Below are 22,808 nucleotides of genomic sequence, written 5' to 3'. Positions count from 1 at the left end.
TTCCCTTTAAAAACTGATAGGGGCGCCTGGGTGGCTCAGTGGGTTAAACCTCTGCCTTCAACTCGGGTCATGATCCCCGGGTCCTGGGATCTGACCCCATGGTGGGCTCCCTGCTCGGCAGGAAGCCTGCTTCTCCCTCTCCCTCAGCTTGTGTTCCCTCTCCCGCTGTTTCTCTGTCAAATAAATAAAATCTTTTATGAATACATACATACTTACCTATTCTCTGCTGTGAAAACACAAAATATGCAAAAACTTAAACTACAGTTTAACGAATGAAGATGAAGAGGACTTCCATGTCCTTGCATCCAGAACCTCGAAGTTTCTTTCTCAGTGAGAACTCCCTCCCTGCTCAAGGTAGGCATCGTCCTGACCTGTGGCCGTCTCTTCCACTTCCTGACCATGGGCATTTTGTGTTGCTCCAGAGTACTTCTGGGGCAGAGATTACTTGTACTCCATGCCAGCGTTTGTCCTGCCCTTCAGACTACATGCTCTGTCTCCTTGCCATCGGGTGTGACCCGCGTGCCTGTTAGTGGGATGCGTGCTCAGGTGGTGTGTGTCATGTCCAGGGCAGGACTGTATCCTGCCCTCCAGCAGGAACCCTCCTTTTGAACTCTGCACTTGAAGCCGTGTCCTGGAGGATTGCACGACGTGTTGGAAGCACCCCAGTCCTGGAGAGGCTGCATGAAGCATGTCCAGCCAGCTGAGAATACTCCCCTCAGAACATGAAAGAGAAATAAACTTTGTTCTTCCAGCTATTGTCTTGTTGGGTCTTTTGTGACTGTGGCTTAGCTTTGTACTTCAATCCATGCACCTTTAAACTACATTGAAAAGTGGGTTCATCTCACTTAAATTTTTGTTGTCATTTGATGGGTCAGTAATGCTGTTGAAAGCTTTTGGTAATTATGAGGGAGGAGGAGTTTGCAGGGCGGCCCAGGGTTATCAGCTGACCCGCGGCCATGTCCAGCGCTATATGGAGGAGTCATCACGTGTTATTAGAAGATGTCTCTGCTTTGTCTGAGTAGCTATAGAAATCAAATAACGTTTTCTGGTACAATTGTTTTTTATTTTAATAGCTTAGATGTGAATTTGGTTTTCCAGCAAAAAAAAAAAAACATATATATATATGTGTGTGTGTGTGTGTGTGTATTTATATATATGTGTTTATAATATGTACATATATGTGTGTGTGTGTATTTTTACAGACATTACAAAGTAATACAGTTTGAGACCCCAAAGGTAAATATTCCTGAAAATCCAGTTCATTAATGTGAAGGATGTCTTTATCCCACCATCCAATAGAAATCCTTGCGATTTCAAGGACAGATAACATAAAATTAAATGACTAAACAGATCTGTCTCAGTTATGTTCATTATAGTCGAGAGTATAATGGAAAAACATGTATTATTTTTATTTCTATTAAATAAGTATAAAATCCTTATGTCTAGTCACTTGGCAAGCCCTGCCAGGTGTTGGATTTCAATCCATACTGCCCTCATACAAGCCTGCCTTCCTCCTCACTTGGATTTTGGCAGTGGCTTTCTCATTGCTATTTGCCTTCATTATTGCCCCTTATCTTGCCCTCATACCTTTGCTAGAACTAGCTCAGCTCTTGTCCCTGCCCTCTGCAGAATTCACCTACAGAAACATCCCATGTACTCCGAGAGACCCCTGGTTGCCCTGTTCAATCTTTTTTTTTTTTTTTTTTCAGTCTTCTGCCCCACCACCTCCCTCTCTTACTTTACACCCCATTCATATTTGGCTGCAACCTCCAAATGTGACATTTTCCAGTATCATCCTCTACTTACCCTTTTCTTTCTCTTTAATTCAGTTGAGTGGTGAGAGCAGCATTTTACAAGGTCCTGCTCAAAATACTTTTTGTGGGGTACCTGGGTGGCTCAGGTAAGTGTGTGCCTTTGGCTCAGGTCATGATCTCAGGGTCTTGGAATGGAGTGCCATGTTGGGCTCCTGGCGCAGCGGAGAGCCTGCTTCTCCCTCTCCCCGCCCACCCTGTTCCTGCTCTCAACTTTTTTTAAAGACTTATTTGAGAGAGAAAGCACGAGTGGGGGGAAGGGCAGAGGGAGAGAGGAAGCAGACCCTCCCATCCCCTGCTGAGTGTTGGAACTGAATGTGGGGCTCCATCTCAGGATCCTGAGAACATGACCTGAGCCTAAATCAAGAGTTGGGTGCCCCGCTGACTGAGTCACCCAGGCCTGTTGCTCAGAACACTGCCACCAGCACGCCTTTTTAATGTGAACTGCACTGGGTTCGCCTGCAGCTCCAGTGAGCACACTGTGAGTTAGACGTTAGACGGCTTGTTGGGTGGCCCTCTAACTGCTGGTGTGCTTCCAGCTGTGAGGCGGGCTGAGCTGTTCTCTCCTTGAATGCTGCCACAGCTGGACTCACCTGTGGATTCCTCTCATGAATGTGTAAGAGCTTTCTACACACAACACATATTGAAGGATTTTTTTTTTTAAAAGATTTTATTTATTTGATGGCGAGAAAGCATAAGCAGCAAGAGCAGCAGAGGCAGAGGGAGAAGCAGTCTCCCCGCTGAGCAGGGAGCCCGATCCAGGACTCGATCCCGTGACCCCAGGATCACGACCTGAGCCGAAAGCAGACACTTAACCAACTGAGCCATCCGGGGCCCCCTTGAGGGACTTCTTTTATATATGTTGTAAATATTTTTCTCGATATTTTGGGAGGGTTCTTTTTTTTTTTTTTTTTGGTAATACTTAGGAAATTCTTTTAAACAAAACCAAAATAACCAAAATAATCCCACATTTAATAAATATTTTCTTAAATGCTTATACACACAGGCAAGTAGTGAAAGGGTTCATCTGCACATTGTTTTCTTAGTTCAGACTTTTGCTGTGTTTGTTGAACCCTCCCCTTGTTACTAACCCAAGCTAATAAACTTATTTTGTCCCTTTTATGTTTTTCTCCATTTCTTTCTGTGATTAATTTTAGCTTGCATATGTGGCTGTGCTGTGCCATCCAGACCCCTCTCCGCCTGCAGTGGGGTTGACTGAGGTCTTGCAATGGTACCATGCGGGAGCATCCCCTTCACTCAGTCCTTCCATCCCCCATCAGCTTCCTTTGGGCGAAGCTCAGTCTGGTTCCCAGGAACCTGATCTGCTACAGTTGGTGCCAGGAGTGGTCTGAGCACACGCAGTGTTGTGGTGTTTGGCACTGATGACCATCACAGGTGGTAGGCAAACTAGGACTGGCAGCAGTGCAGTTGCAACTTTGGGGATGGATGGTGTGGCAGACAATGGTATTGGTGGCTGTGGCTAGGAATGATAAATCCTTAGGAAAAAGACAAGGGCTGAGAGTGATTAGTGGTTAAAGGCTAAATGTGGTAATCAGGGGGCTTCCCTGGTAGTCTGCAAAGAGACCACTCGCAGCTACAGACCAGTGCTTAGTCCTGAGACTTGGAGAGCTCTAGAGAAGGTTGTCTTCTCAGCCCAGGCAGGTGTGCTACCTCAAGGTCAGGGCCTTGATCAGGAAGAGGGACCAGACCCTGAGATCTGGCATGGGGACATGTGGATCGGCATGTTCAAATCCTGAATCCTAGATGCCTCTGGGGCATGCCGAAGTGTCTACTTCTCTGTTAAGGCAGTGTTTCATTTTCCCACCATTGCTGAAGACCGTATGGGATGCTTGTTCTAGAAGGAGAAATTTTTGCCTCCTCCTCTCCTGGCCATTAAGTCAGCAGCTTAGCCAAGAAGGGCCAACTGGGCCTGTTGAAGCCCATGAGACATGCGCCAGTCAGGTGGAACAAACTGTAGGGTAATTTGAACAGGGAAAGGTACAGCACGTTAGCTAGTAAGGGGATTAGCTACCAAGGAGTAAAGAACTAAACACAGTAAAGCAGACAGAGCAGCTCCCTGAGGTAGAGGGCTGAAGGAATGAACAGTGGGAATGACTTGCATATCATGTACTAGCCTGTCACCTGCTGTCCCAGTACAAGCACCTGGGGCTCTCGAGTGGCCACGGGGTGGGGTGGAGGCCTCGCCTGGACCCAACCACTTGCGCTCCCACTCACCAGGGCTGATCTAGTTAATGCCTCTGCTGAGTGTCCAACCTTCCAACAACAGACCAAACACCATAGTAATAGCATCCTTTGAGGAAACAGTCACTTGGTGGCAAGTTGATGACACTGAATCTCTTGTCCCCCTAAGGGTGCATTGACCCATTCCAGGCATGACTTTCCCTTTCCCGTGTGCAGGGCCTTAGCCCTGTGATCCAAGGCTCAGAGCCTTTGATCCACTGACAGTCCCACAAGCATTGCATTGGATGTGGGCACCCACTATACAGCACGGGAGCAGCAGTGGGCACGTGACTATGGGACCCAAGGGTTCCCTCAGTCACACACCCAGCAACACCACCCCGATGGAGGAATCTGTAGCAGGTGCAGCGTGGAGGAGTCCCCTCCAGAGGGTGGTGTCCCCAGTATGTGAAATTAAGGGGCCTACAAACCTAAAGGGGGATGTGGGAGTGGTCCAGCTTATCACTTCCAGGGCTCCAGTCAGTAAATCTGTCTCTCCCCCAATACCTCTGGGTTCTGCAGAATGAGGCTTTACTGTCAGAGGGCAAGTCCTCCGGGGCTGCGGGAAGAATACCATTTAATTTGAAGCTGCAGCTGCTGCCCTGTCCTTTCAATAGTTTTAGGCCAAGAGACTGTCAGGCAGGGCGTGTGATCTGCACCCTGCTTGGGATGCGTCCTGGTCATCAGAAGTCAGGGTTGCTGTTACATGATGGTGCAGGAGAGCATGCACTTGGTCACCTCTGTCCTCTGTCCAAATCTCATGGCCAGTGCAGTGACCATGGTGGCCAGGAACTTACACCTCTCAGGGATGAGAGGTTTGGGTAACTCCATTGGTCGGGTAAGCCACCTAGACCAGCAGAGGTGCTAAGCCAGGTTGAGGGGATTCTAGAATGTGCATTTGAGCAGGAACACGAATCTCCTTTATAGCTTTGAAACTAGCTGCTGTGACCAGGGAATGCAGGTCATCCCATTAACCTTCCCTTTAAAAGTTTCCCCAGCCAGAGGCCCACCAGAATCCTGAAGGAGCTGCTTTCAGAAATGTATCTGCAGCAAGTGGCTGGGAGTGGTGTGGTACAGCAGAGGACAGCAGTGAGCCCTGTGGATGCCCACGCTCCCGCACTAGCACTAAGCCATTTGTCACCCCACCAGCTGGGAGGGTCTGCCTGTCTGTCTGCTCACAACACAGCCTCTCCAGGTGGCTGTCTCAGCTGCACACTCCTTTCCCAGGGGCATCTGACACAATGACTGCTTGGTGCTGGCTTATAAAGTCCTGCCCCCTTGACCCACTGGGGGATAACTCTACAGGCCACCCAGGTCGCAAGCAGGCCTCTGAAGTGATGCCCGGTCCTCCTGTCATGCTCTTGTACCCGTTGATCCTGAGAGCACTCCCCAATAACTTTTCCAAATGCAAATCACTTCAGAGTCAGCCTCCTGGGGACCAGGCCTGTGCCACTGGGTGTGTATAACATACATACAAAAATGGGGAGATTTGGTCATGGGTTGCAAAAATGAGATATTTTCACAGATTCTGCATTTTCAAGGCAGCCAATAAAGCTCTAAGTCATTCTTTTCAGTGGCTGTGTGCTTCATGGTGTAGATGTTACATAATTTATTCATCACCTCCTCTCTTGATTGGTATCTGCTTTGCTTTCAGTTATTTGCCGTAAACCAATACACTGCCATAGATGTTTCGGTTTAGACCTATTTACTGTTGCATATGTTTCTATGAAACAGCCAATAGTGAGGTTGTTTGGTTAGATGATTTATATACTTCATACCTTTGTTTTTATTGAGGTTACACATACACACACACACACACATTCTACACACAAAACACATACATTCTAAGTTTATAACCCTACATTTCACAAACCGAACACACCTGTAACCTTCACGCAGATCAAGAAACAACATTAGTAGCAGCCTGGAAGCCCGTCTTTGCCCCCTTTGGGGCAGTGCTCTTGCCAACTCTCACGGATGATGCATGTTTTTAATTTCAATAGGTGTTGACAGTTTGCTTTCCACGAAGATTCTAGCTATTCACATTTTTACCAGCAATGCCTGAAACTACATCTTCCGTCCATTTCTGGTTGGTTCCCTGACCACTAGTGAGTTTGAGTATTATATCATGTTTGTTTCTTGGATTTGCTAATTTGTGTACTGCTTCTTCCTATCTTTTGCTAATTTTTAAAATTGAATTCTTTTTTTTTTTTTTGCCAGTGTTTAAGGACTCTCTGTAAAACACAGATATCAGCCCTTTATCATGTTTCTTCCAAACGGTTTTCTCAGTGTGTTCTGCTCTTTCAGAAGCAGCACTGCTATCCCTGTTTATTAATCTGTTGTTTTCTACTGAATTGAGATGCCATCTTTGTTATGTAGTAGAGTCTCATAAACCCTTGGGTCAGTTTCTGCATTGTCTGTTCTGTTCTAGAAATCTTTTGACTCTTCCTATTTGAATATAACGTGAATTTGATTGCAGGGGCTAAAGAGTATATTCTGATAATCCAGCAAGGCGAGTCTTTTATCGGTTTTTAACTTACCTTTTGTGTCTGTTTTCAAATATTTAATATTTCATATGCACTTTGACACTTTTTTCAATTGAAAGAGTTCTGTAGTGTCTCTAACTGGAATTGCATTAAATTTGTTTTTGGAAGAATTGGACATTTTGTGCCCATCTGGATGCTATGTCTTTCCATTTGTAGAGATCTAGTTTTATGCCACTTTGTGAGATTTTAACTTTTCATCATAGAGTGCCTCATGCCTTTTTGTTAAATTTATCCTACGTTCTTTCTACTGCAAAGATTCCCGCTGTTTGCATTCCTTGGTTGTTATTGTTGCTGTAGAGAGAACATAAATCACAGTGCTAAGAGCACGAACACCTGAGTCATGTTGCCTGGGGTTGAATGTGGTTCCATCACTTACTGTTCAGCCCAGGCTTATTAATATCAAAACAAAATTTAAAAGAGAGGTTTGTATTAATGATACTTTACTGAACCTCTAATTGTTCCATTGCAATATCATTCATTATAGGAATTTCCTCAAACCTTTAATACTTTCAAGGTTTCCACAAAATGTTGAACTTGGGTTTTCAGACTCCAGTATTCAGCGGAAATACCAAGAAATAATTCTAATAAATGTGTCATGATTACGTGGCTCTGTCTCCAGATAATTTGAAGATATGTTACATAAATATTTATTGCAATGGTAGTATGCATTTTGGGTCTGAATATTATTTCACTGTTTTACATAAGTAAATAATGAGTAAGTGACATGGTTGTCGAGGCCACTTTCAATGTTTAGCTAATTATATGACTTAGATTCAATGTTTCTTTAATGCACGTTTCCTTTTTGTGTTTTTAGAAGCTGCAGAAGTGGTAAACAGTTCCTGTAATAAGTATAGAGTAATTCTTGAAAATGAGAATCAATCACTGGAAAAAAGGGTAAATCATTGCAAATATGATTAATTCTAAATAACTTTCACTCGTTCAACACATGCTTATTAAGTGTCTAATGTATGCTAGGCACTGTGGCTCCCACGCTTCAGAAAATCAAGAATGGAGTTCTTCTCCAGGAGCTCACAGTTGAACTTGCTGGATGGGAGAGGAAAAGACACAAAAGTGCCATGACCCCACGGGATGGTGCATTGGGTGCCATGGTAGGGGTCAGTCCCAAGGACAGTAGGAGATACCACTCACCCAGTTTTTGTGCTCTTTTTTTTTCCTGGGTGGGAGGAGGGTCATAGTCTGGGAATTCTCCTGAAGTGTGAAAATTCTGCCTGAGTCGACATCTACAGGATGACCAGGAGCCTCACCTTTAGAGAGTGGGGGGGTACTTGGCAGAAATGTTTAGGTTAGGAAGAAAGCTGGGGCTGTGGGACAGCTGAAATACAGAGAAGTTTCAGAAGGAAATGGACACAACTCTCCGTGGGTGAGCTGTGTTGTGGGCCTGAGGGGAGGGGAAAGAAGAGGTCATCTCACCAAAGACCTGGTATGGGAGACACAGTGGCCAAGAGAATAGGTTCTGGGGCAAAAACTGCTTGTGTTCAAAGCCTTGCCTAGCTCAGTCTGACTGAAACTCCCTGTGGTAAAGTGGGAATGGCAGGATTCACCTTGGGGTTAACAGGATAATGGTTTGCCCTGAAGCTGGGGGAGAGGCCAGCGAGATTTTTCTCTCAGCGCTGCTCTGGCGTGGCCCTCCTGTCACCGGCTCACCAGTGTTTTGCTGCTTTTCTCACAAAAGAATTTTGAAAAGCCCATATACCTCATGACATACATTTTTTAAAGATTTTGTTTATTTGACAGAGATTGAGAGAGCACAAGCAAGGGGAGGGGAAGGCAGAGGAAGAGGGAGTAGCAGACTCCCAGCTGAGCAGGGAGCCTGGTGCAGGGCTCTATCTCAGGATCCTGCGATCATGACCTGAGCCAATGGCAGATGCCTAACAATGAGCCACCCAGGTGCCCCACCTCATGACATTTTTAAGTCGATATTTAAAATATTCAGAACAAGTTTAAAATGTTTCACAGTATATAATTCCTGGTGTATTGACAGCATTGACATTTTAAAAATGATTACATTGTCATTAAAATAAAACCACTAGAATCTAAATACTGTACTCTGGTAGCTTAATACCCATAAGCATCCCTTTAAAAACAACATGAGCAAGATATTCTTCAGCAATCTAGATTTTTGTATTTCCTTTTTGCTCTTCAAACTCCTTTTCTTGTATCCTCTTCTGCAGAATTATTAACATAATATAACTTTATGCTTGGAAGTCTTTTCTTGAAACCATGTAATATTTTTTCTGTAATTAAAACAGGAGTATAAACTTAAATTTTCTGTGACCATATGCCAAACACTGAAACATTTTCCTCTGAAATTATTTTTAAGGTTCTATTAATATACATTTGTTTAAAACAAATACAACACAAATCTGAAAAATAAGCTCTTAATATACATTTTATTCTAAATGAATACAGTAATGAGATGGGTAGAGATTCTTTTTTTTACCCTCGGTTGGTGAATTTATGAATGAATATTGCACAGTACTAGATCAAGACAGGAAAAGGATTGCCGTTGAGCTATAGTTTTAAAAATTTTAGTAAACAGAGGAACATATTATCAAATAGTTGTGGTGATTTCATTTGTTCTGTAAGTGGCCTTTACCTGGAAGTTGTAAATCACTCGTCTTGAGTGTTGGGCGCATCTGAAACATGCTCCCATCCATGGCACCTGTCGTTATGTGCTCCGGGTATGGCTGGAGACTTCTGGGACTCCTGTCTACTCCAGTCCATGGTTCAGATATGCACTTCTACCTGGGCTGAGAAAAATTACTGCTCTAGAAGCTACTATATTGTTTCCTTAGAAAGTTTGATCATAGATAATGTGAAGCTGTGTCCCCACTTTACCTTAGACAAAGCTTACCAGAAATTAGTTTGGTTTATAGATCTGTCTTAAGAATCTACATTCTAGTGAAACATTTCATGTTTTTCTTTTCTTTTTTAAAATTAATTAATTTATTTATTTGAGAGAGAGAGTGTGAGAGTGGAGAGCTCAGAGGGAGAGCAGACTCACTGCCGAGCAGGGAGCCTGATATGGGACTCGATCCTGGGACTCCAGGATCATGACCTAAGCCGAAGGGAGTTGCTTAACCAACTGAGCCACCCAGGCATCCCCATTTCATGTTTTTCTACAGAATCTGAATTCCTCTACAAGCCAGACGTCAGGCGTGTCCATCAAGCTCTGTCTTCCCGCCTCCAGTATCAGACTCACAGATCAGTCGTCAGCTGACCAAAACCAGAAGAACATCAGCTCATTGGCTCCTCCCAGTTGTTTCATTCCACAGTGTAACCAAGAGGCTTCAGTCCTACAGAAAACAGAGTGTAAAAGAAAGCATTTCCTAAAGGAAAATAAAAATAATGAAGAGAAAGAAATGCCCATGAATCTTAAAAGAAAATGTAGTACATCTCATTTTTCAGGGAAAACAAGTAAACATGTGGCATTGGAAGAAGACGCTGATGAGGTTGAAGCCCACTTACACTGTGGGAATGCAAGGGCATGTGGAGACCATTTTTGTGACATTAGGTGTTTGGATGATTTGGAGAAAAGCCAGCTGGTTGAGATGCTCAAACAGGCAGTGGCTGTGGTCATAACGCTGATATATGAGGACGGTTCAACCCAGCTAAGAGCTGAGCAGGTTAGTGAACAGTGTTGGGTTTTGTTTCTTTCTTTGGCACCATAAAAGAACCCCGTTTTCTTAGTGTCTGATTTTGATAAGCAAGCTATGAATAAGATTTGAATCCCCCACCCGCCCAGGGCTGAGTGACTGGTAGTGCATAGTTCTCTTCAGATTTTTAAGAAGCTGCCAAAAGGTCTTCCAGAGTGGGGATGCCTTTTTAAGCATTCCAGCAGCAACATGCCAAGGTTCCAAGCCCTCCACCTTCTTGCCAATCCTTGTTGTCTGGTTTTAGCCGTTCTGGTGGGTGTGAAGTGGTATTTCACTGTGGTTTTAAATCGCATTTCCCTAATAACTAATTACCTTGAACATCTTCTCATGTGCTCTGTGGTGAAATGTCTGTTCAGATCTTTTGCCCGTTTTTAAATCAGGTTGTTTGTGTCTTATTTTGGATCTGTAAGCCTTCTTTCTATATTCTGATATGAGTACCTTGTCAGGTCTGTGATTTGTAGTTCCCCAAATCTGTGGCTTATTTTTTTCAATTTCTTACTCATGTTTTTTGAAACACAAAATTTTAAAAATCTGATGAATTCCAATTTACCAATTTTTTCTATTGCTTGCACTTTTGTTTTATATTTAAGAATGCTTTCCCTATCCCAGGTCTTAAAGATTTACTTCTGTTTTCTTTTAAGAATTTATGGTTTTCGCTCTTCCATTAAAATCTGTGGCTCACTTTGAGTTCATTTTTGTGTGTGGTGTGAGATAAGGGGCACAGACCAACCTCTTGTGTGTTGATACCCAACTTTCCCAACACTGTTGGTAAGACTCTTTTCTCCCCATTGAATTTTCTTGGCACTTTTTCTGAAACTCATTTGACTGTAAATATAGGAGTTTATTTCTGGACACTCTTGTCTTTCCATAGATCTGTGTGTCTGTCCTGATGCCAGTGCCACGCAGTCTGGGAGTGTGTCTTCCAACTCTGTGTTTCTGAAGATTGTTTTGGGTATTCTTGTCACTTTGCGTTTCCATATAAATGTTAGCATCATCTTTTCAGTTCCTCCAGGCACACAGCTGAGATTCTGATGCAGATTGTGTGGAGTTGATAGATGAACTTTAGGAGTTTGGCCATCTTGACAGTATTGAGTTTTTGGGCCTGTGAACAGGGGATGCTCCCTTCATTTACTTAAACCTTCAGTTTCTTTTAACAGTGTTTTGTAGTTTTCTGTGTAGCATACAAATCTAGCTTTACCTGTCATTTTTTTTAAAAGATTTTATTTATTTATTTGACAGAGAGAGAGAAAGAGATCACAAGTAGGTAGAGAGGCAGGCAGAGAGAGAGGGGGAAGCAGGCTCCCTGCTGAGCAGAGAGCCCGGTGCAGGGCTCGATCCCAGGACCCTGGGATCATGACTTGACCCGAAGGCAGAGGCTTTAACCCACTGAGCCACCCAGGCACCCCTTACCTGTCATTTTTGAAAGATATTTTTGCTTGCTAAAGAGTTATAAGTCAATAGTATTTTTTTTTTCTTTCAGCAGTTGGAAGACTTTGCTCCACTGTCTTCCAGCTTGCTTTGTTTCCCACCGGAGATCTGCTGTCTCACTTCGCTTTATCTCTGTCTGGGTGATGCCTCTACCCCAACTGCCTGGCCCCTGCCCCTGCTTCTTCTTTTTTTAAAAAGATTTTTATTTATTTATTTGACAGAATGCAGGGCTCGATCCCAGGACCCCAGGATCATGTCCTGAGCCAAAGGCAGACGCTTACCCAACTGAGCCACCCAGGTGCCCCTGCCACCTTCTTTTAAGGTTTTCTCTTTATCATTGGTTTTAAGCCATTTGATTATAATGTGACTTGCTGGGAACCTGGGTGGCTCAGTGGGTTAAAGCCTCTGTGATCCTCACGCGGGCTGTCTCTCTGTGAGTTAGGTCTTCCTTGGCTTCTTTCACCAGTATTTGTCATGTCACATGGCATACAGATCCTGTACACGTTTTGTTAATTTCTATTTAAGTATTTTTTTGGGGGGGGGACACCTGGGTGGCTCAGCCATTGGGCATCTGCCTTTGGCTCAGGTCATGATCCCAGTGTCCTGGGATCAAACCCTGTGTCAGGCTCCCTGCTCGGCGGAGGTCTGCTTTCCCTCTCCCACTCCCCCTGCCTGTGTTCCTGCTCTCACTCTCTCTCTCTGTCAAATAAATAAATAAAATCTTAAAAAAAAAAAAGCATTTCTGTTTTTGGAATGGTTATTATAAATGGTAACACATCTTTTTATTTTTATTTTCATTTTTAAATTTTACTTACTTAGAATAGAATAGGGAAAAAGAGCACATGTGTGCACACGTGTGGGGGTTGGAGCAGAAGGGGAGAGAGAGAGAGAGAGAGAAAGAAAGAATCTTAAACAGGCTCCACACCCAGCATGGAGCCTGATGCGGGGCTCAGTCTCACAGCACTGAGACCATTACCTGAGCTGAAGTCAAGAGTCAGACACTTAACCGACTAAGCTACCCAGGTGACCCCTGGTAATATATTTTTTTAGAAAAAGATCAGTTTTACATGTTCACTGAGAGTGTGTAGAAATACAATTGATGTTGTGTTTTAATCTTGTTTCTTGCAACCTTGCTAAACTCTCATATTGGTTCCAGGAGTTTTTTGTTAATTCCTTTGGGTTTTCTATGCAGACATTTGTGTCATGTGTAAATAGGGATGGTGTAGTTCTTCATTTCTGATTTATATGCCTTTTATTTCCTTTTCCCATTGTGTTACACTGGCTAAGGCTTCTGTTATGATGTTGACTAGGGAGGAGACCAGATTTGAAGAGTAAGATCATGGGTTTGGTTTTTGGCCTTGACTGTCCTTAAGAGAGTTATTTATTTACAAATTTAATTGTAGACCTTTTCTCTCTGTTTAATTGTAAGACATACCTTTCTTGAATAAATACATTGTGTTTAATTTGGAAACTGTATTTGTATTCATAGGCTCTGGTTCCCTCTGTTAAAGGAATTGCAGTGTTACTGCAGAGCCGTGTAAACGGCAGCGGTCCTCTGGAGGTCTCGGCCTCTGATGGTGTCCTGGGGGAAGGCTCCACACTCCGTGAGCAGTATATCTACCTTGAAACAGAGCAGTCCTCCACTGGGGGCCGAGAGCAAGAAGCATATAATCAGTTTGCCAGGTCAGAAATCTCCCACTGCCTTACTTCCTGCGTACATGTCTGCTTCGTTGGGTCCAATTGAAAGTCTCCCAAGCTCGAATTATTTAAAATTTAGAGGTTTTGTATGGGTACGTGAAAATAAAATGGATCTAAATGACAGAAAGCTCTGCACACACTGGCCTGCTTTCCCTCAGAGAGCTTCTGGAATAAAGGGTCCGTCCTTCCATGGGAGCTCCTCCAGGTTTTGAAACATCTCAATGCGAAGTTAGTGAGAAAAGGTTGGTCCCGAGGCCTGAAGATCTGTTGCTGTGACCACAGTCCCAAATGATTTTCCTTATCTCACTGCCTTACAGTGTTAGAAAGTAAATTGTCCTTAGTACTACCTAATTTCATGCTAGTTTCAAAGCTTCCTTCTGTGGAAATAGGATATAGCTCACTTGGACCTGCCCCTTTAGAATGGGACAATTTTTTTTTAAGACTTTATTTATTTATTTGACAGAGAGAGACAGTGAGAGAGGGAACACAAGCAGGGGGAGAGGGAGAAGTAGGCTTCCTGTGGAGCAGGGAGCCCAACGTGGGGCTCGATCCCAGGACCCTGGGGTCATGACCTGAGCAGAAGGCAGACACTTAACAACTGAGCCATCCAGGAGCCCCTAAAATGGGACAGTTTTAGAATGAGCAGGATGTTTGAGCTGCCACGTTGTGATTCTGAAAAGCCCTGTTGTGGATTCCAGCCTCTGCCCTCCTCACAGCTCTTAGCAGGAGTTGTCAGCCTGAAGGGGTTTCTGTCTTGGGTGGCAACATCCACTTCCGGCCTGCCCAGCCCTCCAAGTCCTAGCCCCTTAGCTGCCTAGCGGGAGATCTTGAAACTGCTGTCCCGAAGAGGTGTTCACGGGGCCTCAGGGCCTCGGGGTGGGAAGGTGGGGTCTGGGCCTGGCCCTGTGGGCCTCCTACAGTCTCACTGGGCCGTGGGGGAGTTGTAGGCAGTTGCTGCATCAGTGTTGTCTCGGTGAGGAGTGCCGGGGGCCAGTGCTGTGGCTGGCCCAATTCTTAGAGTTCTTAGCATCATAGGACACAATTCAGCAAAAACCATCAGGGAACTCTGAGGAACAAGATTCATTACTCACAGGCCCTAGAGGATACACACCATACCAGGAGCCACACAGCAAAGTCATAGCTAGAGAAAGAGAAGGTGCAGGCCTGAGGCTTTGCCTTTAGTACAGTGTGAGGATTGCGGTCTGGGGGTTTCAAGGTTTTACTTTTATTGGCTAATAGAAGTCATAAAAGTGAGAGTTAGGGTTCAGGAGGAAAAGCAGGATCAGTCACAGGTCAGGTGTCTAGATGCCCCTGGCCTATATGGAGGGGGATTTTCACAGGTGGGGGTGGCCTTGTTCCTTGTTTGGGTGTTTTGCCAGTGGCTTGTTACACAGCAGGCAATATGGATGTCTTTTGAAATGAATGCCTCAATAATCATAAACTTAACATCAGGCACCTGTACTGCAATAATTTTTGGTGAGAATGGGACAACATATGACTAATAGAGCAGCCTGCTCGCAGGAAACCATAGCCTTATTTTTATACTGTTCTCTTTTGAAAGAACAATTAGGCAGACCTATTCTGTGGAAGACCTCCGTGGGAATAGTCCTAATGTTTGGATGGCCTTTTCTGAATTCTGGATGTATATATCCCACTCAGTGCTCTTTACTTGGACATCTGACAGTCACTTCAGCCTTAACACATGCAAAACAGAGCTTCTGTCTTCCTGAAACCCACCTCTGACAGCCTTTGTGGTCAAGGTTAACGTCAGCATTTGCTCTCCATGAGCTCAGGCTAACAGTCTTGGCATTTTCTTTAACTTCTCTCTTATTTTCATCCAAGCTCTTAGTACACCCCACTGGCTCTGCCTTCACAGTACAGCTAGCAGCTGACTGCCCTTGCCCTCTGCTGCTGCCGTGTGGTGCAGGCCTCCCCTGCTCCCCCCGACACTGAACCAGGCAGGGGCTTCCCAAGGGCCTGCTGCCTCCACCTGCCCCTTGGCCTGTTTTCCACCCGGCTCCCAGAGAGGGTCTACGCACTAAGTCAGGGCACACACTCCCTACTCAGAGCCCTGCGACAGCTCCCAGCGATGCCTGCAGGTCTGCCCATGGCCCCTCCCCAGGCCTGGGAGCTCCTCTTCCCCTGTTCTCACTGTACCCCAGCCTCCTTGCTCTCCCGGACGGTCTTCCTTGTGCCACTCTCCCCCAACCCTGCAGTCTGCTCCCAGGGGCCCACAGGGTGTGCTGCCCCATTCCTCTAAATCAAAACCCCCCACAAAACACAAAAAAGCAAACTATGAAAACTTGACGCTAGAGACAGAAGTGTAATGAGCTCTGTATACACACCCATTGGGACCAAACAGTTACCAAAGGTTTTTCTGTGCTTCCTTCATCGGCCCCTTTTCGAGGAGAGGGGTAGGGAACAGGGATTAGGGAAAATCCCAGACAGTCGTTTTAGCCCCCAGGGCTCAGGAGGCAGCTCTAAAACACCTGGGCTCTTCTTCACCTGGACACAGTGCCGTTCTCAGACTTAGCAAGTTTAATATTCAGTCCACATTTCAAGTTACCTGAATGTTTTTAAATGTCCCCCTACACTCGATCTACTGGGATCAGGACCAACACAGTCACGCGTGACATTTCTTGTCTCCGACCTCTGACCCCATCTTGCAGGAGGCCCCATGTCCTGGGCTTACCTATTTTGTAATTGTGGAGTTCCTTGCCTTGTTTCCCTTTCCTCCGTACTTCTATAGACTAGATCTTCATCCTGCAAGCCCCATTATCCTGCTCCAGCTCTTGTCTCGAGGGAACTTCCCTGGGTGGTGCTGCCCACCTCACACCCCATCTGCAGTGCAGCTGGATGGTCAGATTTAGCAAATAAAAATGCAGGATGCTAAGTTTGCATTCCAGATAAAACAATTTTTTAGTATAATTATGTCCCAAGTGTTGGAAGAAACATTCTTACACTACAGGCATACATCTCATAAAAAAGATTTCTATATTTTTTCAGATAAAAATTTTATCTACTATTTTTCTGAACGTCACGTTTGGCTGGGCGCCCTGCCCTCGATCTGGCTACCTTTTGCTATGAAGTCATGTTGTCCTCACATCTGTGATGTTCTCATGGAGCCGTGGGCTGAGTGGTGTCAGCGTGCTCTGTCTGTTGTGAATGTCCCCATGGTGGTTGTTGAAATCGCTTTTTAAGTACTCCCAGAAGATGGTGATTTTTTCTGTGTTTATCATTTCTTCCACATGTATCAGGTAAAATTTTCTGTAGAGAACTTTCCCTCTTCAAGAGGACTTTTGTTCACCTTACCCCTCAAGTCTTCCCTGTGGTGTTACAGCATGGTCCGAGGGCCTTCCCTGCTCACTGTGCACAGTAGTGCCCCCCTACCCTGCCCCGCACCCACCACGCACATCCCCCCTATGGTGCATGTGTGCAAAACGCTGCCCCTGTCGCCAGGGATTTTTATGTCTTGCTCATTCCTGTGTCTCCACAAGCCAAGGACAATGTGACCGAGCGTGTGCTTCACAAGTATTTATTCAGTTGTATTTTTAATTCTAAATTAATGAATATTAAGATTTAACTTTTGTAAGTTCCAAGACAATTATATGAAGACATGGCTTCACATACCATAAAATTGGAAGTAATAATCCCAATTCCATGATAGTATGTTGGAGATTTAAAATGAATTTAAATAAATCACATTTAAATGAAAACACACATAAATAAATTTTTTTACACAAAATGTATCGAATAGCATTTATTGCAAACCCATGCAAGGTCTTCGTACACACCTGCAGTCTCTTTGTCTTCACATTAACTGTACATGTTGGGTCTTGTTAGTTCCATTTTATAGATGATGGAACTGAGACTCGAGAAATAGCCGTTAGTCAGTCTTGAGCTTTCCACTCAGGCTTCCTCTTTTAGACTCAAGTCTAGCTTTTTATATTCTGGCTGCCTTTTTGTTTGCAAACATGACACAATTGACTTCCATAACTGACTTGCAAATCACACTGTGTTTCAGCCACTTTGTCTTACAGGATGCTCTTTTTGTTGTTTGTCTTACCTTGAGATAGAAACCCACCAGCCTGCATCTCTTACTAGTGGGCGATCCTGCAGTTCTTAGGTGACCTGAGTAGGGACTTCTCATCTGCAGCAAACAAAGGCATCAGTGTGGAAACACAGCTCTTCGCACCTGAAATCTTCCAGCCCCTCTCCCCTCTCTCCTCCCTGCACCCTTCCAAGTCTGTAGAGCCAGACCCTCTGTCCTCCCTACTGGCCAGGCCCCCTCTTCCAGGGAAACCCCGTGAAACCACACAAGAAAATGCCAATGCTCGTGCAGCAGGCGGAACAGAATCTAACCTCTTACGCTCGTTGGCTCTGTGTGCAGAGCTGAGTGGGCTCCTGCTTTCATTCTCCCTCGGCCTCATGCAAGACCCTCATTAATGTATGAATACAGGGTTCCTATAAAGGAAGATTTATAGTGCGGGTCCTGGCAGCAGCAAGATAGGGGCTTGCTGTGAAAATTGTTTAGCCACTCTGAGCCTCAGTTTCCTTGTCTGTAAAGTGGACCTAGTGCCTGCCTAACAGGGTTGTGCTGAGATTTCAGTGTTAGCAGTCCTTTGAAGTGTTTTGCATGGTGTCATCATGGTTAGTGCTGTAAATGATGACTCTTAAGAATCCCATATCTGAGGAGCTCACAAGTGCAATGGGGCAAGCCTACTTTCAAGGTAAATTACGTATAGATGTGGTCCCGGCTGCAGCTGGTACATGAACAGGAGTAGAGAAGGAACAGAGAAGGGGCAACTCCCCATGTGCAAAAGGGGCAGTTTGCAGAAATCGCAGGAGGAGAATTGCAGGCAAGAATGCAGCATGTGGTGTGGCCCCATACTGTGAGAGGACGAGGCACTGTGTGCTAGTAGAGGAAAGACAATTCAGTGGGAGCGGAGGGCAGAGTGTTGGGAGCGTGTGCTGGGAAAACAGGCTGTAGAGCCATGCTGGGGAGCCTGTCAGGGGTCCAGAGTGTGTGTGCTCCAATCAGGAATGCGAGATGTGACTTTCCGCAGGGATGGGCTCTGAACAGCTGGGCGGCCTGTCTGTCTCAGCTTCATCATCTCTAAGTGCAGAGAAGTAACACCTTCCCACAGGATCCAAGTTAATTTCCATGAGCATCTTAGAAGAAGAATGTCTACACGGTAGTACTAGCAAGTGATACCTGTCAGTAGAGCAACAAAACTATTTTTCTCTAAGATCAGAAATTCTAAATTAATGTCTGAATCAGTGAATTTCTTTTCATCTTCCAGGAAAGTTCTGTTTCAAATGCTGAAATGTAAATGTCCTGTTATTTGTTTTAATGCCAAGGACTTTGTGCGAACAGTGCTGCAGTGTTTTGGTATTGATGGCAGCTGGAAGCATGGTAAGTTTTAGTTTTTATAATCTCTTAAATTGAACGCTCCAGCAGTGATTCCTCCTGAGAATGGGACATGGGAAGGCAGGGGCAGCACAACTCTGGGGGCCTGGCCATGTGGCTCCAAAGCCCCAGCTGTGCAGCCTTGTGCCCCAAGGGTGAGGGGGCACTTTCCCTCTGTGTTTTAGGTTGAGTTTTTGCAAATATATATTGCTTTTTTAAATTTAAAATAAGAAAGAAGTGACTTATGCAACGTGGTCAGATGGGGTGTTACTATAAATAGCTTATAAACTCCCTACAAATTAAACTAAAGTCTAGGGGCACCTGGGTGGCTCAGTCGGTTGGGCATCTGCCTTCAGCTCAGGTCATGATCTCAGGGTCTTGGGATTGAGTCCCGAATCAGACTCCTTGCTCAGCAGAGAACCTGCTTCTCCCTCTGCCTGCTGCTCCCCTGGCTTGTGTGCACGCTCTCTCTGTCTCTGACAAATAAATAATTTTAAAAAAAGAAAAATAAGTAAAGTCCAGGCACATGAAAAGATCCTTAACATCACTCATCATCGAAACCACAATGAGATACCACCTCACACCTGTCAGAACGGATGGAATCAACAACACAAGAAACAACAGGTGTTGTTGAGGATATGGAGAAAGGAACTGTCATGCACTGGTGGAAATGCCAGCTGGTGCAGGCAGTCTGGAAAACAGCACGGAGGTTCCTCAAAAAGTTGAAAGTAGAGCTACCCTGTGACCCAGCAGATGCACTACTGTTTGTGCAAGGAATACAAAATACTAATTCAAAGGAATTCATGCAGCCCTAAGCTTATAGCATCGTTATTTACAACAGCTAGGATACGGAAGCAGCCCAAGTGTCCATGGAGAAGATGTGGTGTAGCTACACACAGTGTAATAGTACTCAGCCATGAAAAAGAATGGCCTCTTGTCTTGTGCGATGATGTGGATGGAGCTAGAGAGGATCATGCTAAGTGAAATCAGTCAAAGACACATACCATATGATTCACTCCTATGTGGCATTGAAGAAACAAACAAACAAAGGGGAAAAAGAAACAAACTGTGGAAGACTGTTTACAAAGTTTTCTTCAAACACTCAGAAAACTGAGCCAAAGGCAGATGCTTAACTGACTGAGCCACCCAGGTGCCCCTAGACTTTAGTTTAATTCGTAGGGAGTTTATAAGCTATTTATAGGGGGATAAAAAGGAGAGAGAATATATAAATTAAAAAAAAAGAAATAGGGGTGCCTGGGTGGCTCAGTGGGTTAAGGAAAAAAAAATTGTTTTGATTGTACAACATTTCCAACATGTACAAAATTACCTGTGATACAATAAGAAATGTATATTTAGTCTTTGTCCCTGCTTCCTGGCACATGGTTTCTAAGACCCTTGCAATCCCCAGAGTGCTAAGAGTGTCTTTTGTGTGCTAATGAGAGGACTAGGAGCTGGGGAGTGCTAGCCGGCTTTGGGATGGAGCAGTCTACGGAATGACCACTCCAGGCTTAGTCGGTTGGACTTCAGGTTCCACACCCCCACTCCCAGGGACAGAGAAGGGATTGAGAGGTGGTCTATCTCAGTGGCCAGCGATCTCATCAGTTGCATCCGGGCAGTGGGGCCTCCATAAACCGCCCCTGCACAGGGGATGGGGGGAGCTGGAGGGCTCCCAGGTTGGGGAGCATGTCTGGGGGCTGGGTGGGTGGGAGCTCTGTGCCCCCTGCCTCCCACCTTGCCCTGCGTGTCTCTTCTGTCTGGATGATCCTGAGTTGTGTCCTTCATGATAAATGGGTCATGAGTTAGTACAGGGTGCTTCTGCAGTTCTGCGAGCCTGAGCAGGAGGTCGTGGGAACCCCGATTTATAGTCAGTGGATGGGAGGTAAAGGAGGCATCTGAAGCAGGGGTGGTCTTGTGAGGCTGAGTCCTCAGCCTGCAGGGTCTGCACTCACAGCAGCCAGTGTCAGAGGGGCGCCAACTGTCAGATGCCCTCGCTGGGCGCCAGAGGTGGTGTTGGAAGGCAACATGGTACCCATCGTCCAGCTTCAACAGTTTCCAGCTTATGTCCAGTCTTCTTTCCTCTGTATCTCCTCACAATTCCAAACCCCTGCCTCCTGAGTTAGTTTGTAGCAGATTCCAAGCATCTTATGATTCATCTGTAAATATTTCAGTTATGTGATGGAACATGAGGGTTTCATTTTTAAAATGATGCAGTCATCATCTCCCCCAGATTAGTGGTAACCTTCCAGTGTTACTAGATATCTGGTCAGTGTGTGTGCTGCCCCCCTTGTCTTTAAATATCGTTTGTGTTTGTTTTTATTTTCTTATGGTTTGTGTGACTTGGGATCCAAACAAGAGTTAGGGTTAGGTTACCCTGAAGCTGGGATAGGTGTGATATGCTTCTTGTTCTTTTTTTTTTTTTTTTTTTAAGTAGGAGAGAGAATCTTTTTTTTTTCTTTTAAGATTTTATTTATTTGACAGAGAGAGAGAGAGATCACGAGTAGGCAGAGAGGCAGGCAGAGAGAGAGGGGAGAAGCAGGCTCCCTGCTGAGCAGAGAGCCTGATGTGGGGCTTGATCCCAGGACCCTGAGATCATGACCTGAGCTGAAGGCAGAGGCTTAACCCACTGAGCCACCCAGGTGCCCCTGTTTCTTTTTTTTAATCTATATATTCTCTCTCCCTGTTTTATTTTCCTGTAATTACTTTGTCCTTGTGGATGGAACCAGCTTGTTTATCGAGTAGGATTTCCCAGCATCTGGATTTTTCAGAACATATTCCTTCTTGCTGTTTAACACATTCTTTTTGCCCTTCTATTTCTTATAAATTGGCAGTTGGATCCAGAGGCTTGATCAGATTTCAGGCCTGATTTGGGGGAGGGCAAAACTAAGTCGTGACCCCGATCCTGACCCTGACCCTAGGTAGTGGCGGGTCCTCCTGTCAGGAGATACATGATATCTGGTTGTTTACCTTTTTTGTGGTGTTTGAACTCATTTCATATGTTGAATCTACTTCTGTGCTCTTTCCTATTTATCATTTTATCTAGAATCTATTTCCAATCTCATTTCTTTATTTTAATTTGACAGAGATTACAAGCAGGCAGAGAGGCAGGCAGAGAGAGAAGGAGGGGAAGCAGGCTCTCTGCTAAGCAGAGAGCTTGATGCGGGGCTCGATCCCAGGACCCTGGGATCATGACCTGAGCCAAAGGCAGAGGTTTTAAACCACTGAGCCACCAGGCGCCCCTCTCATTTCTTTTTTTTATATCCTTCTCCCCCATCATCTGTGTCACATCAATTGCCTTTGTGTGTTACCAGTTCAGTTTTTACTTTTATTTTTTTCAGTTTTTATTTATGAAAAATTTTTTGTTTTATTTCCTGAACCCTTTCATTTCTTTGTTCAGTTCTTATTTTTCTAAGTCCCCTCATTTCCAGGTATTTCTAGTTCTGATTTTTTTTTCATTGCTTTTATCATTTTCTCAGATTTTCTTAGCTCTTTTTAAATCTGTCTTTTTGGCCTTTTTCTTTCAACTACTGGCATTTTCTCCTCAGTGTGGAGCCTTGTCCTGGGGGCTTGAGTATGTGAGGCAGAGGAGTTGACAGGAACCAGCCCCCAGGCCCTTTCCGTGCCATCACACCTTCCCCAGGAGTTTTCAAGAATGTTAGCAGGGCCTTAATTTTGGACCATTAGAGCTCTGAAAAGGCAAGCAGAGTGAACTAGTCTGCCAGGTCGGTTAGCATGGCCACATGGTGTTGGGTCAGACCATGGGCAGCCAGTGTGGGTGCAGGTCCCAGAGCACCTGCCCATGTTGTTCCAGCCAAGGTTCTAAACCTGCCAATGTCAGGGACTTCCCAGACATCAAATAAAAAAGTCACAATACCGGATGCATTGGCAAATAGAAATCTCTTAGACAGCATAATTTAAAGATGCCAGAAGATATAATATTTAGTGTGTTGTGATCTAAGACTACAATTTTGTTTAAAAGCAAATTCCTTGTTTTTATGTAACA

The 22,808-nt window shown here is 44.8% G+C and overlaps 1 protein-coding gene across 1 annotated transcript in view; it reads left to right on the top strand.

The window, feature by feature from the left end:
• The first annotated feature begins 13,230 nt into the window (after window positions 1-13,230).
• The window catches only part of POLN (DNA polymerase nu), a 40,211-nt gene continuing 30,633 nt past the window's right edge, over window positions 13,231-22,808 (top strand). Inside the window, exons 1-2 of the mRNA XM_080797720.1 lie at window positions 13,231-13,383; window positions 18,702-18,814. Coding sequence (XP_080653846.1) covers window positions 18,718-18,814 — 97 coding nt within the window. The 5' untranslated portion in view covers window positions 13,231-13,383; window positions 18,702-18,717. The remainder of the gene's footprint in view (window positions 13,384-18,701; window positions 18,815-22,808) is intronic.

Source organism: Martes martes (assembly GCF_963455335.1).
Source record: "Martes martes genome assembly, chromosome: 2".
Classification (NCBI taxonomy): domain Eukaryota; kingdom Metazoa; phylum Chordata; class Mammalia; order Carnivora; family Mustelidae; genus Martes; species Martes martes.
The sequence above is the reverse complement of the archived record's forward strand: the minus strand, read 5'-3'. Positions and strand labels throughout refer to the sequence as shown.